The sequence below is a fragment of the Sarcophilus harrisii genome, chromosome 5 (genome assembly GCF_902635505.1).
Source record: "Sarcophilus harrisii chromosome 5, mSarHar1.11, whole genome shotgun sequence".
Taxonomy (NCBI): Eukaryota; Metazoa; Chordata; class Mammalia; order Dasyuromorphia; family Dasyuridae; genus Sarcophilus; species Sarcophilus harrisii.
This window is the reverse complement of record NC_045430.1, coordinates 238521514-238538217: the sequence shown is the minus strand read 5'-3', so window position 1 is coordinate 238538217 and position 16704 is coordinate 238521514. Positions and strand designations below refer to the sequence as shown.

At 39.6% G+C, this 16704-nt stretch overlaps 1 protein-coding gene across 1 annotated transcript in view; it reads right to left on the bottom strand.

Annotated features, from left to right (window-relative positions):
* ITGA8 (integrin subunit alpha 8) overlaps positions 1–14812 on the bottom strand; it is a 202965-nt gene extending 188153 nt beyond the window's left edge. Inside the window, exons 1-2 of the mRNA XM_031939925.1 lie at positions 14066–14812; positions 13221–13354 (exon numbers count right to left, since the gene is read on the bottom strand). Of these exons, the coding sequence (XP_031795785.1) occupies positions 13221–13354; positions 14066–14253 (322 nt within the window). The 5' untranslated portion in view covers positions 14254–14812. The remainder of the gene's footprint in view (positions 1–13220; positions 13355–14065) is intronic.
* Positions 14813–16704: the final 1892 nt, after the last annotated feature.

Below are 16704 nucleotides of genomic sequence, written 5' to 3'. Positions count from 1 at the left end.
GAAGAGCCTTAGAGCTATCCACTGACTTTCTGAGAAGTGAATCCAGGAATATTTATTTTGCTAGCCTCTTTTTTAAAATTTCACTTTTAATTTATGGAATAAAAGAAACATGTGAAACTGCAAATCCATTATGCACAACTTGCTATTCTTTTCAAATATAGGACAAAATTATCATGTAAATTTCTTTTTTTTCTTCCTTCCCCACTCCCACCCACCACCTTAGAGATGATTATCATTAGTATAAATGTAAAATCATTCTATATACATTTCTATGTATCAATTCTTTTTCTGAATGCAGATAGCATCTTTTTTCACATGGCCTTTAGAATTTGGGGGGGCATTTACAATAGACAAAATACCTTATTTGCTCAAATTCATTCTTAAAACAATATTGCCATTACTGTATGCAATGTTCCCTTGGTTTGCTAACCTACTAACATTTTTGTTTCCACCAAAAATTTCCTTGTGACAAATATGGGTATTAGAAAAATAGGTTGTTGGAGGAGGGGGTTAGGGTTAGGGTTAGAGTAGGGAGGGTTAAGGTTAGAGTCAGGAGGTGCGAATTCAGGGCAAATTTAGGGTTAGGATTAGGGAGTCGGGGGAGGCTGTCATTTAAAGTAGATTAAAGGAGCACAGATTTTGGATCATAGGAACAAAGAGGAAGATGATAGGAAAAGAGTCCCAAGGAACCTCAGAGGCTATGGTGTTTAATTTCCTCATTTTACAGATAAGGAGAAGCTGGGAAGGTTGAGGAATTTACAAGCAACGCACAGATACCAAATGGCCATCCCAAGATAACTTCTCCCAGACCAACTCAGGTATCACTTTCTGAAATCCAGCCTTTTCCTGAGGTTTACATGGAACAGAGACCACTTGTTCAGAGCTCTGGCTAGACAGATTGCCAGCCCGCCAAGGGCAGGAACTTTCATTTTGGTTGGTTTATCAGTGGCCAGCACAACGCCACCACTCTGCACTCCTACTTTCTGCTCATCGATAAGGTTTCAGTGAGTTCTCACTGCCCGTCTAGACGAGTAGCGAAAACCGAGTTCCGAACCAAGCCAAGCTTTTTGTGCTTTTCTCCCAGAAAGCAGCAGCAGCTGCTGCGCACAAAGTTTCTGCCAAGTGCCTGGGAGCCTGTTCCATCATACAGACATCCAGCTCCTTGAAAGAATTTTGTAGATTAAGCAACAGGCGCCTAACGCTCCTCCAGCTCAACTAGCCGTCGAGTGGGTCTGTTTCCTATTTCTGTGTGGAAGTTCAAGGACTTCCTCTTTCTAATGCTTCCTCAGCCAGTGCATGTTAGAGTGATGGCTGTCTCCTCTGTCTCCAAAGGAGCATTCCTTTGTCACAAACACCATGGAAGGCGTGGAGCGAGATTAATATAATTTATTTTATTTTATTAATTTAAAAATGTATTAATATATGAAATATTAATATAAATAAATGGGATTTATTGTTTATGACCAGGTTCTTTCTGATGGTTGTTGCTTTGTGCAAATCATTTAAGCTCTACTGGCTATCAGGTGGCTCAGCCCGTAGAGGGCGAGGTCTCAGTCAGTAGAAGTTAAATTCAGAGGATTAGCAGCTGTGTGATCTTGGGCAAGTCACTCAACTACTTTCTGCTTTAGATTCCTCCACCATAAAGTGGGGGAATAATAGCATCTACCTTGAGAGGATAAAAGAAATAACATCATTAATACGAGCATCAATGTCCACATCTGTTGTGAGACTAGGTCATCTCTAAGGTTCTTAAACTGGGGTTACCTTCCATATCCAACTGGTTGCCAGCTCTTGTTTATTCGATTTCTATAACATCTTCCACTGATCCCCCATTCTCCATTAATGAGACTAGCATCTGTCAGGTCATCTTTTGCCTAGTGTTTCACAATTATTTCCCTGTTGGTCCTCAAGTATCTTCCCCACTCTCATCTACAAAACTCCTAATGAGATGTTCCTAAATCCCAAGGTTCATCCATATCATTCCTCTGCTTAAAAAAGCTGCCTGTCATGGGTGGCTTCCTACAAACCAATAAATATTTATTAATCATTAATGATTATTCAACCTATAATTTCTAGGAGAGAATACAAATTCCTGATTGGCATTTGAAATCTTTTATAATTTGGTTCCAACCAACATTTCCAGATTTGCTCTATGTCCCTCTTGTCCATGGATTAACAGACTCCAACTATTGGTCTATCATCTGTTCCTTTTGCATAAGGACATCCCCTTTCTCTCTCTCTCTCTTTCTGGGCTGTCTCATGCCTAGAATGTCCTCCCTTCTCACTTTTGTTTTTTAGGATTTCTACTATCCTTCAAAAGTCCATTCAAGAGGCTCCTTGTGTATCAGTCTATCTTAATTTATACTTCACTCCCTCAATGTCTACACCTAATTACTTCCTAATTACTGCATCAATTTTGCATTTAGTTATTTCCCCTGATAGAATGTAAGTTTCTTGAGGACAAGTACTATTTTTAAAAATATTTTATCCTCAACATGTTGTATAGTGCATAGAACATAATAAGTGCATAATAAATGCCTGTGGTTTCATTGATTAGTTAGAAGGTATACAGAAGAAATAAACAGGATGGTGCTGAAAAGTCAGTAAATCTTGGCTTTTGAAGAAAGGTTAAAGAAACCAAAGTTGTTAAACCTAAAAAAGAGATGTATTATGGGAAATGTTGCCTTAAAATATTTGAAAAGTGGTCATGGGCAACATTTGTTCCATTGGCCTCTCTGGAATAGAACTATGATAAATGAGCAGTAACTTCAAAGAGTAATATTAACATGTAATAATATAAAGGAAAACTTTCTAATAATAATTGTTGTTGTTGTGCCATTTTTCAATTGTGTCCAACTCTTTGGGATTCTTTTGGGGGGTTTTCTTGGCAAAGGTGCTGGAGTAGTTTGACCATTTCTTCTCCAGCTAATTTTGCAGATGAAGAAACTGGGGCAAATCAGTTAAATGACTTCCCCAGTATTATACAGCTAGTCAGTATCTGAGGCCAGATTTGAACTCAGGAAGGTGAGTCTTCTTAACTCCAGGCTCAGTACTCTATCCACTGCTTGCACTAGCTGCCCCATTAGCAGAGTGGGTTGCCTTAAGAGCTAGCAGATTGGCCATCACTTAGTATCTCTAAACATAAATTGACTACTGTTCAAGGGTGTTACAAAGGAAATTTTGGCTGCTTCTTAAGTTTTATTTGCTATCTTAAGTTCAACATATCCAAACCTGAACTTCTGCTTCTCCCCTCCAAAAGAAATCCCATCCTCTCCTCTTCAAAACTTCTCTAACTAAACCCTCAGCACTGCCATCTTGCCAGTGTTTCAGGTCTATAATCTCCTCCCCTCCTCACACTCCCTATTTCTTCCTTCACCTGACTCTTACTTTCCATTCACAGAGCTGTTCTTGACTGAAGTCCTCATTGCCCATTCACCTAGACTATTGCAACAACCTCCAAACTGGTCTCCCTCTTTCAAGACTCTCACCAGTCTAGTCTATCCTCCATGCTATTACCAAAGTAATTTCTTTAGGTGAAAATCTGATCTTTCAACCATTGGTCAATTCCAATTGTTTTCTCTTGCCTCTGGAATCAAATATAAGCAATTCTAATTAGCTTCTTCATCCTGGCCACAACTCCCCTTCCTAGGTTTATTGGACAGTTATCTCCCTCCCAACGAGAGGCAGCTAGGGTATGAAATGGATAAAGTGCTGGGCCTGGGGTCAGAAAAACACTAGTTCAAATCTCACCTCAGACCTTTACTAGCCATGTGACTGAGCAAATTACGTAACCTTTGGCACTGAAGTCCAATGGCACGATAAAAGTTAAGAAAAAGACCTGGAATGCAATGAATGATCATGGTGTCTGGTGTCTGGGCAAATGAACTGAAAGTGTTCCTTGCCACCTGCTTCAGCAGCTTTCATGGATGTTGGAACAAATTGTTCTTATCCACCTTTTTTTCTGGGGAAGGCTTCACATGTTTGAGGTAGACACTCCCCTAGCTCACCAATGGGTTTGGTGCCCATCAATTAGGTCCTTTCCATCTGATGTAGCCCCTCTGTCGAGGCAGTTTTACCAGCGGTTGCCGGTGCTCGTGCTACAACTTCTTGGAGCCACAGGTGAGATTTGAGTGACTGGTCAGACATCAAAGGTGGATTAGCAGCCCCCAAAAGGGCTCTGCAAGCCCTCACACCACAAGTGCTAGTCCTCCATGAACATCCCATACACCTTGGAGGCAGCGAGGTGGCTCAGTGGATAGACTACTGAATCTGGAGTCAGGAAGGCTCAAATTCAAACCTGGACTCAAATACTCATTAGCTCTGTGATCCTAGGCAAGTCATTTAATCTCTGTTTTCCATAATCCCCTGGAGAAGCAAATGATAAATCATTCTAGTATCTTTGCCAAGGAAAACCCAATGGACGACACTGGGATGCTATGGTTCACAGGTTACAAAGAGTCGGGCACAACTGAACAACAATATATACACATATATACATGTCTCTGTGTGTATATGGGTGTTTGTGTGTATACATATGTATCTGAAATATATATATATATATATATATATATATATATATGTATGTGTCTGTATATGTATATATTGGTATATTGCGAATATGTACATCCACAGAGCTAAGTGGTGCAATGCATAGGATACCGACTCTTTGGGGTAGACTCATTTTCCTGAATTCAAATCTGGCCTCCGATACTTATTAGCTGCATGACCCTTTCCAAGTCATTTGACCCTCCTTGCTCTGGTTTCCTTGTATGTAAAAATGAGCTGGGGAAGAAAATGGCAAAGGACTCCGATATCTTTGCCAAGAAAATTCTAAATGGGGTCTCAAAGAGTTGGACAGGACCAAAGATATATGACCAACAAAGCACATGTATTATAAATAATATACTACATAATAGTATATCTTATATATGTATTATTTATGATCTCTGACATATACTTCATATTATATGTTTATATATATATAGATTCACTGTCTTCCCCCATTAGAATATAAGTTCCTTATAAGGATTGTCAAGTCAAGTCAATAAGCATTGATTAAGTACCTACTATGTACAGGGAACTGTGTTAAGCACTAGGGATGCAAAGAAAAATCAATTCTTGGTACTTGGATTCCCAGCAACTGGCACAGTGCCTAGCACATAAGCAATACTGAATAACTAGAAGGCCTCTTTGGTTCATTCCAATTCTTAAATTTTGTGATACTGTGAAATGGGCTCTGGCTTCCAAGTCCATTTTTTCCCCACCACAGAATGATTTGTTAGGCTATTATTCATTTTAGCAATCCTGAGCTGCTTCTGATTTACACAGACTTGAAAAGATAAACTAGTTTTGATGAAACAAACTGGGATCTACATGGAAAAGGAAAACTTTGGCCCTAGTACTTCCTATAAATTTCTAAAATCTTTTGATTATTCCTACAAGATGGTATTTCTACAAGATTGTTCTTTAAGTACCTCTTAGCAACAAAAATAATGCTACTTCAAGCCTTTAAAATCCTCCCCATCTTCCTACTGAGGCTCCAAGTTGAAACATCCTTCCTTTCCCTTCAGTTGTGCCACAATTAACATAATTCTTATATTTCTTCTATTGTCCAAACAGGGAGGCTCTGACCTATATTTTCTTCTTTTCTTTCCTTTTATTGTCCTGTACAGAAACTGCTTTCTTTCTGAGTTAGAAAAGGAAAAAAAGAAGACTTCTGTGACCAATATGTTCCCCCACCCCCACTCCCATCATCCCAAGAGAGCAAGGGCACACCCAACATTATCAGACTCCAGTCATGTACCAGTCACAACACCAGATGGTTTAAACTGCTTCTTATTGTGGGCTTACCCAGCACAAAATAAAACAGAACCCCCCTCCCAAAGCCTTCTCGTCTTGAAACTAAAACACTATTCCCAGCAAAATTTCCACTCTTTTCAGAGCTTTGAAAAAAAAGCCCAACCTAATTGTCTCCCATTTTTAATTGTCTCCCCAAAAAAGCAAACAACCAAAGTTTATAAATTAAGACCAGGCAAATTCTAATTAATTTTTTTTTCTAAATGAGGAATGGAAGAGGATTTTCTAAGTTAAACCCTAATAACTCCCTCTACTTCTTCCTGCTGATTTTTATGTGGGAGCTTAATTGTGAGTGGTTCCCAAACTGTATCGATACTCATTTCTTATTGTAGTGGTGAACCTATAAGCATTTATTAAGTACTTATCATAGGCAAGTACTACATTACATATTGGGGGTACAAAGACAGAAAAGAAATTTCTTCTATCATTATTGTTTCTGTGGTTTGTCATTTTTTTTTTAACACCATGGAATACCTGAGATATGCTTGTATTTTACTCAGAGTACATAAATGATGCAACCTTTGTTCTCTAAGCTTATGTGGCAAGCAAGTGCAATATTTCCTTTTATTATTGTGGGAATTTGTCTTTCATGCTATTTGTAGGACACCGAGCATATCATTTATCTGTAAAATGAGTTAGATTGGATGGTCCCTCTTCTCCCTCTAAAAATATGATCTCCTGAAGTCAAAGGGAATGGATTTTGTTTTTTCTGATCTTCTTTTGTCTCCCTATATTTCCAATCCTCCATCCTTCTTTGACCTCAGGCTGGTTTAGATGGTTAGGGAGAGGGAGAAGTGAATTTTGGTGGGGATTTTGAAATGAATTCAGAGATGTTTCATGAAAAGTTATTCTAAATATTATATAAAATACAGAAATCATAGACAAGAGCAAAAGAATAGGACAACAATGGAAGAGAATTTGGCTTGATTTAAACAAAAGGAGAAAGGCAGAAAGAAGATAAGAGAAGTGCATTCTGGAATAAGGCAGGAAAATAAACTATCACCTCCCACACTATCATATGCTCCCCCAAAGTTCCCTTCTTGTTATACTTGAAATTCATTCATGTGGAGGGTTTGAGATTCTGCATACCTTCTGTGATTGGTTTTACCTGTGGGAAATAGAAAAGACAAAACATACAAGCTTGGAGAGCTGAGATCATACTGATAATGTACAATTGGATAAAGACTAGCAGCCTTTGACATGAAAATAAAATTAATGATGATTACTTGAAAAAGTCATTTCTAAAATGAAAAAGCAATGAAATTGTAACAGATTGAAAATCAAACTTATGGGCCAGGATCTGAATTGAATTATGAACCAGTTTTTCTTAGTGTCTAAACTGAGAGGCTATAATCAGTTACTGCTAAAGATCAAACAGAACCCAAGGGACTGAAAAAATGGTTGATATCTCTAAAGGAAAGTGTTTTTAAAAATCAGCAAAGATACTGGTATGCTATCTGGCCCAACATGTTGTGAATAAAAAAAAAAACACTTCAGCTGAATAGAGAGAACAGTTAAAAGGGAAGTATGGGTTTTATTTTTTACATATTTCATAGATATTAGTATACACATATATGTATATTATCACTTAAAACATCACGCCACATTACATGAATATGTGTGCATATATTTTTTGCTTTGTTTCATGGGGTTTCCCTGGATAAAAAATTCATCCCTGAGTGGCCAATCTATTAGTCTGTACCAATATGATTTTCTCTGTACTTATCTAGGAAGATTCTCAGGAACTAATACTGTCTGTCTCTTTTTCTATATCTATAGACAGAGATAGATAGAGATATATATTTCTCTCTCTTCTTTCTCCCTCTCCTTCTCCCTCTCTCTGTCTCTCATTGTCTTTGAGTGTTCTCTGTCTCTGTCTAACTTTGTGTGTGTATATCTGTGTGTCTGTCTGTTTCTGTGTCTCTTGATCCATCTGTCTCTCAGAAGCATCCTCAAAGTAAACTTTGTGCTGAACAGTGATTGGAGGTAGAGATTAGAAAGGAGTCAATGAAAAAGAGCAATCTATTAAATACTATCAAAGATGAACACACATACACACACACACAATCAGCTAATAATTCCCCCAACCAATTCCAAGGCACGGTTCACTGCTTGGGGAAAAAAAAAATCTTCTCAGACTATATATTGCCTTTTAAGAATTCCTTTAAGGATGATACACTTAATCTCATCACCTATAAAAAATGAGGGGTAGAGAAAAGTTGGAGACTCATCTACACATTTTGTTCAGGCAATGACATACTTCTCTTGGCACTTAGGACTATACCTGCCCACGGACAGCTCAGTTCTCATGTTATAGATAAATACATTCTAGCAAAGTTGACCATAATGCCTATAATCTGCAAAAATAATTATTTTTGCCATTTATTTTTGTTCTAAGACTTTCCACTGAGAATTGGATTCATCCTTAATCCTTATGATGACTTCATCTACATCTTGTCTTCTTAGTTCTTCCACTTCTCATTAGCTCCTCTGGGTTCAATTCTCATTTCTATGGAGATGATTTCCCAATCTCTCTCAATCAACCAATAAGCTCTTCTTAAGTACCCACTATGAAAATCTTTTTGGGACAACCAGAAGCACCTGCCATCCTTTGGTGCTTTTGTGATCAGTTCTTGACACACCTGGAAAAAAAGTCCCACCTCTATTTCTATCTACGACACAGAAGTCCACCTTGCCTTAATGCCATGAAATCCCCAAGCATTGTCATCTGATTTATCTTTATGACTTGAGGATCCCTGGGTTTTGCCATCTATCCCACTACCAAATCCTTGGGATTTCTCAGCCTTTCCATCTGCCCTGCAGCTGAATATGCTTTTATGCACTGTATCCTCCAATTAGGGTTTGAACTCCTTAAAAGTAGGGACTGTTTCATTTTTGTCTTTGAATCTACAGTACCTGGGATATTTTCAGAGATGTGATTTCATCTTTTTTAGACTTCCTAATATGGAAACTCCCAGTAGCAATGCAGAGAAGCAACTTATCTGTGACTTAAAAGTCTAAGAGTTGTCCAGATTGCTGAGAGTCAAGTAGCTTACCCATGTGCACACCAGAGGCAAGATTGAAACCTAGGTTTAACTCCAATGTCATATCTCCATCCATAATGCTCAGCTGCCCTAACACTTGGCATAAAATATGTGCTAAATAAATTTTTGTGTTCTATTTTGCTTTTTTGAGTTCTGTCTCTCAGAATCAGGTGAATAAGATGACAGATATGCGGTAGATAGGTAAACAATGTAGGTACTCCAGAGTCCCAGAACACTAACATATGAATTTTATGTCTATTCCACTGACCCACCTTTACATAGTCAGAGACCATGGTGAAGAGCAACAAAGTTGTCTTTAGTCAACAACCCCCCCTGGTGACATGTGTGAAGAATTTTCTCTTCCCCAGCATTTTCTTCCTCTTGGGTGATGGTGAAGAAGGTGGTAACACTTCTCTCTCTACCATAATTTTGCATGGATTTTTTAAAAAAAATTTCCTTTGAAGAATTAAACTAGATAATTTTTAATTCCCATTAAGATCTCCCATTCTATTAAATCTATGAAAATGTACTCTGAAAAAAAATTTACACCTACTCCCCTCCCAATTCCTACCCTTGTCTTTATGAAATTGACTCTTTTTTTCTCATTCTTTACTTCCCTATTTTCATTCCATTTATGAGCCAACAACCAAATCTGATCATGGATAATAAGCATAAAAGTAGACTATGGTACAGTGGAAAGAGTATTAGAGTTGAAGTGTGAGCTGGTAGATTCCAGTTCTAACTCTGCCATTTATTGTCTTTATTCATGTTGTGAATCTCTTGACCTCTCTGGCCCTCAATTTCCTCATATATCTAAAATGAGAAATCTGATTCATATAAACCTCAAGATTCCATCCAGTTTGAAATCTACCAAGAGGAAAAGAAAGTTACAACTTTGAAATGGTTATCCAAAGTTAAAAGTCAATATCAATAACTTTTAAACCCTTTGAGAGTGCACAAAATCCCTCTTTAAATCCGCAAAGTCTCTGTCTTTCTCATCTTTCTCTAATTAAAACTGCATTTTCCTTGGGTCAAGAGACCTCATTTACTTGTATTGTTTCTCTGTCAAATAATTAATCTTGAAGCAATATTATTTTCTACCTTTTTTTTTCATTGCAAATGTACCCTATTTCAGCTATACATTATTAGTTGATTAGGCTTTTTTGTGGTCCAGCCTGAGACCCTAACTGTAACTGATGACAGTCTATCTATGGGAAGATGAGTTTCTGATTCCAAATAGCCAACCCACAAATGAACTTTTGGAATAGAACCCTCCAGTAAGTTAAAGGCTACTTATAATTACACACATTTCTCATTCTTAATCTGTATTTGCTTCATATTTTGAAGCAAGATTGTTATTATAATGATTAATGAGAAATGGATTCAATTATAACTCCTCTGTGTGACAGATATTTATTGTCTCTGTAGCTGAATAAGTTCATAATAGAGGCAGATGCACAACTTAGGATATGAAAGTAACTCTTCATTTGAATTCTCACTTTATGCTAACAACTGGACTCAACGTTTTTTGTGATATATGTTATTTCTCAGTAAAACTAAATACATTCCTCAAATTATACATGATTATTTTCTTCTAACTAAAGTTATGATGGTACTGATCACTAAATCTTAACTATTCCTATATCCAAATATAAAGTATTTTTATTAAAATATAAATTTTGTTAGATTATTTTTTAATCAGACCTTCAACTTTGTTCTATTTAAATGTTTCATTTTGTTGATTCAGAAAGATTATTCCTAATGCTGAGGTCAGTAACTGGGGAAGCTTTCAAAGTCTTGTTAAAACTATTGCAGTAGTGGAAACATTTCCTGTACAAATGAAAGTCAGTGAGTAGACTTTAATTTTCCAACTTTCATCTTTTAAGTGAAAGTTTGTAACAAATGATATGAAGACACCTGCAGCATTTAATAAAAATAGTAATTAAGGTAGTATAGCAATAATAAAGAGCTCATAAGCAGTCCTTGAAAGAAAACATAATTTCAAAGATCTTTTAAAACAATGAAATCATTAATAACTAAGTGGAAATGGTAAATATGAAGAATTCAGTGAAGTATGGGAAGATATATGAACTGGCAATTATAATGATCAGGCTCATCCTAAAAGAGATGAGAAAAAGTTCCTACATCCTTTCTTTGAAGAGGTAGGGGACTATGGGTGTTTGACATTGCAAATCCTGTCAGAGCTGGGTGATATATTCATAAGTTCTGCTGAAATTTTTTTTACCCTTTCTTTCTTAATCTTTGCTATAAAGAATGATTTGTTAGGTAGGGAAGAAACATATGTAAATGAAAGTAATTTTACTAGATAAATGCCTTCAAAGACTTCAAAGAAAGAGGAAAAGGACCGATATGTAAAAAATATTTACAGTAACTCTTTTCCTAGTAGACCCAAAATTGGAAACTAAGGGAATGTCCTCTTCACAGGGAAGGGCTAAATAGATCATAGTACATAAATGTAATGGAATATTACTGTGCAATAGGAAATTAAGAAATATAGTTTCAGAGGAAACTAAGAAGACCTCTGTGAACTAATGAAGAGAAAAGTGAGTTTAATTAGAACTAATTTTTTAATGGCAATATTGTAAAGATGTTGTAAAATTCAACAAATTTGAAAGATTTGAGAATTCTTCTCAGTGCACTGATGTCCATAAGAATGAAAATGAAACACCATTCATTTTCTGCTAGAAATATGATTGACTTAAAATGGAAAGTCAATTTCTATTTGGAAGAATTTGCTTTAGTAGATTAATACATGTTTATGATAAGGGTTTTTTTTTTTGGGGGGGGAAGTTGTTGAATTGGGAAAAGGCAGAAGTTAAGGAGAAGTTATAAATGCTTTTAGAAATAAATGTATTGAAAATTTTTACAAAGTAAATGAATTGATATTTTAAAAACATTCATGAAAATTTAAAGTTATACTACCTACATTTTCCAATCTAACATAGTCAAATCCTATCCCCTACCCCAGAACTTCTCAGAACTTTTTTTCACTTTTAGAAAAAAATTTTTTTTAAATTAAAAAAAGATGCATTTTGGTCTTGATTCAAGGTATTTCTAACAGAAGTGATTTCATCTTTTGAAATATTATCTACTTAAAAAACCAAAATTAACTTATTTCCTTAAAATTTTAGGCATACATTATAAGCATGAGATACATATTACTTATGTTATTTCACCTTGATGAAGTGTAAATTGCAAATACATATAGGATTGTGGAATCAGAGGTGGAAGGCATGTCAAAAGTCACCTCATCCAGCTCCTTGATTTTATATAGTGGTAAATGGAAGGATACACAGTGGAAATTACTTCCCAAGGTCATACAAGTAAGAAATGATAGAGATTTCAAATATAGGAACTCTGCAAGCACACTCTCCACCACAGTACACTGTTTCCCCATTTATTTAACAATTAAAGTTAGCAGTTACAGAACCAAGTTAGCTGAGTGTTTCACAAGGTATTTCAAATGATATTCTCCTCAATTCAGGGCTTCTATTACAGTTGACAAATTTCAGCTTCCTTGAGAAAAAGTTAAGTGCGTGCTTATCTAATAATGTCAAGTTTCTATATTCACCAAGATTTGCCCACATAAATTAAAACATTCAGTGTTAATGTTTTCAAAAGCACTGGGTTTAAATTATTTTCTCAGGACATAAAGAGGCAAACACCACAGAAAACAGAACCAGCCTGAGTTGTTTAAAATGTATTTTCCTTTTAATTAAATAAGAAACAGCTGTCTGGGGATTTTGGAAACGAATGTAATCCATCTACACTCTGACTGTACTAGTTTGCATCCAATGCCCAATATTTTGAAAGAAAATTTTTGCTTTCTGCAAAGAATTAAATGGCAACGTGAAGTAAAGTTAGGCTGTAGCAAGTAAAATTTGCCCTGGGAGTTAAGACACTGGAGGTTTGCAGAATCCGTCTGCTTCCAGATTTGTGGTTAGGAATATACGGAGTTCTCTGCCAAGGCTGTTGTATAACATTTGTGCTTTTTCTGGACCATCATGCCCTCGATGGTCCCAGGACACTAAGACAAACTGTAAAAACTAGTATAGTTCAAAAGCTCAAGGTCATGATATTATTAGTTCTCGAGAGCCCATTAAACACCCCTCACCCCGCACACCCAGACATGTTTGCCTAAAAAAATTGGCTTCTCTTGGGACCTGCACATCCTGACCCCATCAAACAAGCCAACCAGAGCGCATGTACACTCCGATTTTGATTTCTGTGGTGGCTGGAGTAAATGGATTAATGTTTAGTTAATTAATGTTAAAAAAAAAAAAAAAAGCAGTCACTTACTAGTGGTGTCAAACGGGATCTGCTTGCATTGAACATCCCCAGTGGCCGGCCAGGGACAGTAATAGACAGCGCCACCCTCCGCTATGTCCGGCTGGCTAGTATTGGCTTTGGGAGCTCCCACCAAGATACTCACTCTGCAAAACATTTGGACCAAAGTTAAGAACTGGGACTCACGAAAATTGAGAAATCAAATAGCTCCGCTCCAGGGAACCTAGAGATAGACAAGTTCCGATTGTGGGGGTAAAATTCCTTAAGTGACCAATTGTCTTTTGCCTGAAATCTGTCAGCATCAGAAACTTTGGAGTTTGGGGGCTGGGGGCGTCCCTTCAGCCGCAGCTGTTTGTATACAAACACACACAAGGACACGAAAGGAGAAAAGTGCTCATCCGCAGAGTCGCCCCACGCTCTCGACCCCCCAGCTTGTCTGTCCCCAATGTAGTTCCAATCACTGTGTAAACAGGCAGCAGAAGCAGCTTTTCATGGGACAGGTTTCCGTTTAGTTTAACTAGTCTGGTTTTGTTTGCTCTGGGGCGCTGTCACCTAGTCGATGCGACGGAGAAGTCTCGGTCCGCGGTCCTCTCCGAGGGTTGGGGCTGGACCCGAGCTCCCTCTCTACTTTGGGATGTACCCACAATTCCGCAAAGGAAAAGATGCCCCGGGCTGGGGTGTCCCGGGCATGGGAAGCAAGGATGGGCAGCGAGCGTCCCGCTCTATCGCCCTCCTTCCCCCCAGGAGGTTCCAGGGACACTTCCCAAGGGAGAGGCAGCCGGAGGGCTTGGGCGGAGGTCCCGGGGCCACCTCCGGGGACGGGGGCACGGAGAGGGCGCAGGACCGGGACTACTTACGTTCGCGGGTCGGGGATGTGGAAGTCCACGGCGTAGCCGAAGTAGCTGCCCTCTGGACCGCTGTACACGGTGAGTTTGTCCACGTCCAGGTTGAACGCCTGAGAGGCGGGCGAGCAGAGCATCCCTAAGGCTGTCCAGAAGCCCCAGAGGGGAGCCCGCCGCGGGGAGCCGGGGCCGCCCCGAGCCATCGCTAGCTCGCCTCCTGCCCTCCAGCAAACTCTGCCCGCGCCCCGGCTCGGTGCAGGAGGAGGAGGAGGAGGCGAGGAGCCGCTGGGAAGGCGCCCGCAGTCCCCTGCGCCCCGGCCCAAGCCCGGCTGGCGGAGGAGGGCAGCCGGGAGAGGAGAGCTGGGCAGGCTGAGGCTGACCAGCGGTGACAGGCGCGCGGCTGCTCTGCGCCTGCATCCCGTCCAGGGCTCCCCTCCCCTCCCCGCGTCTCCCCTCCCTCTTCTCCTTCCTTCCCTCCCCCTTCTCAGCGGCGGCTGGTGGAAGGTATCGAGCCGGGAGAGCTGGGTTCTGGCCTGGGAGACCCGAGCGCACGCCGGGCTCTTTGCCGCCTCCTGGCGTCCGCATTCAGCGGCCCGAACTCGCGCGGGCGTGGGCTGGAGCGTGGGGGCCCGAGATGGAGACTGGTGGCCCTCCTCGCCACCGCGGCTCCTGGACACGCCGCCCCTCCCAGTACGGGAGCCTGCCTCTGCCCCGTGTCTCCGGGTGGGCACGCAGGCGTTCCTCCCACGGGAGACTTTCTGTTCCAGGGGAGCTTGGGGCTACTGGGCGCCTCCTGGGCTGGGGGGCTCGGGCCTCAAACTTTCCACCCCAATATCTAGCGGCAAGAACTGCTCGTTTCCCCCGAAGTGCAGAGGTGTTGGAAAGCCTGGCCCTGTGCTGTTCAGGATGCACTTTTCCTTTTCTGCTACCTATTAAGGCAGAGGAATTGAGGAGCAGTAGGGAAAGGGGGGAGACTTTTGATTGCCTCCTCCCTCCCCCCGATTGTGGATTAACGTTTAAAACCTGGAGTTAGGAAACAGATACATTGGCACAATATAAGGACCGGAAAACAGAGGAGCGGGGTTCAAATCTCATCTCTGCTGTTTAACAGCTGTGTCCCTACGCCTCAGTTTCTTAATCTGTCAAATAAGAGACTGGTTGGAGTAGAAGGTCTCTGGAGTCCAGTCCATATATATCTCTGGGTCTCAGTTTCTTCTTCCGTAAAAAGGAATGATTTAGATTAGAGTTTTAAGATCCCTTGTAGCTCTGTAACCTATGATCCCATTATGTATCTTCTGTGTTTGAGTAGGGGCAGAGTATATGATATGATGTCTACCTTCAAGGAAAAAGGATAGACTGCTCATAATTAGCACCCAATTAAGAGAGAAAGTGGGAGTGCTGACAGAAATGTCCAATAAAGGTTCAGGGGAAGGAGAAAGAACGGTCAGCTGGAGCAGCCTGAGAAGTCTTTGTGAGAAAGCTGGACGTGTGCTGGGCTTTAGGTATCTAGGATTTGGATAGATTGATTGGGTTCAGGAAGAGTTGCTGAAGGTCAAGAAAAAGGACAGAGCCTTTTTGTCTTTATATGTTTAGGGAAATGCCAGAAAATGAGTGTGGCTGGAGAGGTTTGCTGGAAGGAGAATCAAAATTAATTTGACCAGTTTGGGAGGGATGAGGAGGAAAATAGAGATCACCTTAACTCTTAGGCTGGCTCTGTATTACTTCTCTCTCTACATGAGCAAGTGTTCACATTTATGCAGTATCTTAAAGTTTTCAAATTGTTTTCCTAACTCTAACCTAGCCTTGTCAGGTTGGTAATATAACTTTTCTTGTCCTTATTTTACAGAAGAGATGTGATTCTTCTAGTCCTGCCCATAGGTATAAAACTAATATAGGGCAGAAGGAGAAACAATGTATGGTGACTAAAGTTTAAATCTAAATGCCCCAAAGCTAGAAATCAGAGATAATTCTCAGACTTCTAACCCAGAGGATTGAAAGAATGGTAAAATCACTGATGACAATGGAGTGATTGATAAAGGATATAAGTGGGGGAGACTGGATGATAACCAGTTCAATTTTGAATGTGTTGAACTTGGCATGATAGAAACATCAGTGGAAGATCCAGTAGGCAGTTTGAAATTTAAAAACAAAAAAGCCCCAACCTTACTATAGGTGAAAGGTCATATCACAGAATCAAAAGATTTAGAGCTGACAGGGACATGAGTTCATTTATTCCAATGCTTTCATCTCATAGATAAGGAAATCAAATGCTTAAGTGATTTGCTCAGTCACATAGTGTAGGTAGGAGTTGGGCCCTCAATGTAAGACTCCCGAATCACTGTTTCACTCTGACTTTAGATAGGGTGGTCAAATGCCCTGAATGCATATGCTTTCCAAAGGAAGTTTCAATTCTTATTCCCAGTCACCTCCTTAAAAACCTAATGTTTTGATCTAAATTAAATTTTTGAAATAAATCTATTGTGAGGCTCTTAGGTTACTCTGGTTTATAAGCCAATGGTTCAGCAGATTTCCTGTGAGACAACCAAAGCAAATTCAAAAGCCAGATAGTGAGCCTTTGAACCATAGAAAAACATGGAACCTGGCCACACCTGCCCAGCACTGAAACTAGAAGTTTTTCATCTGGAGAGGTGCTA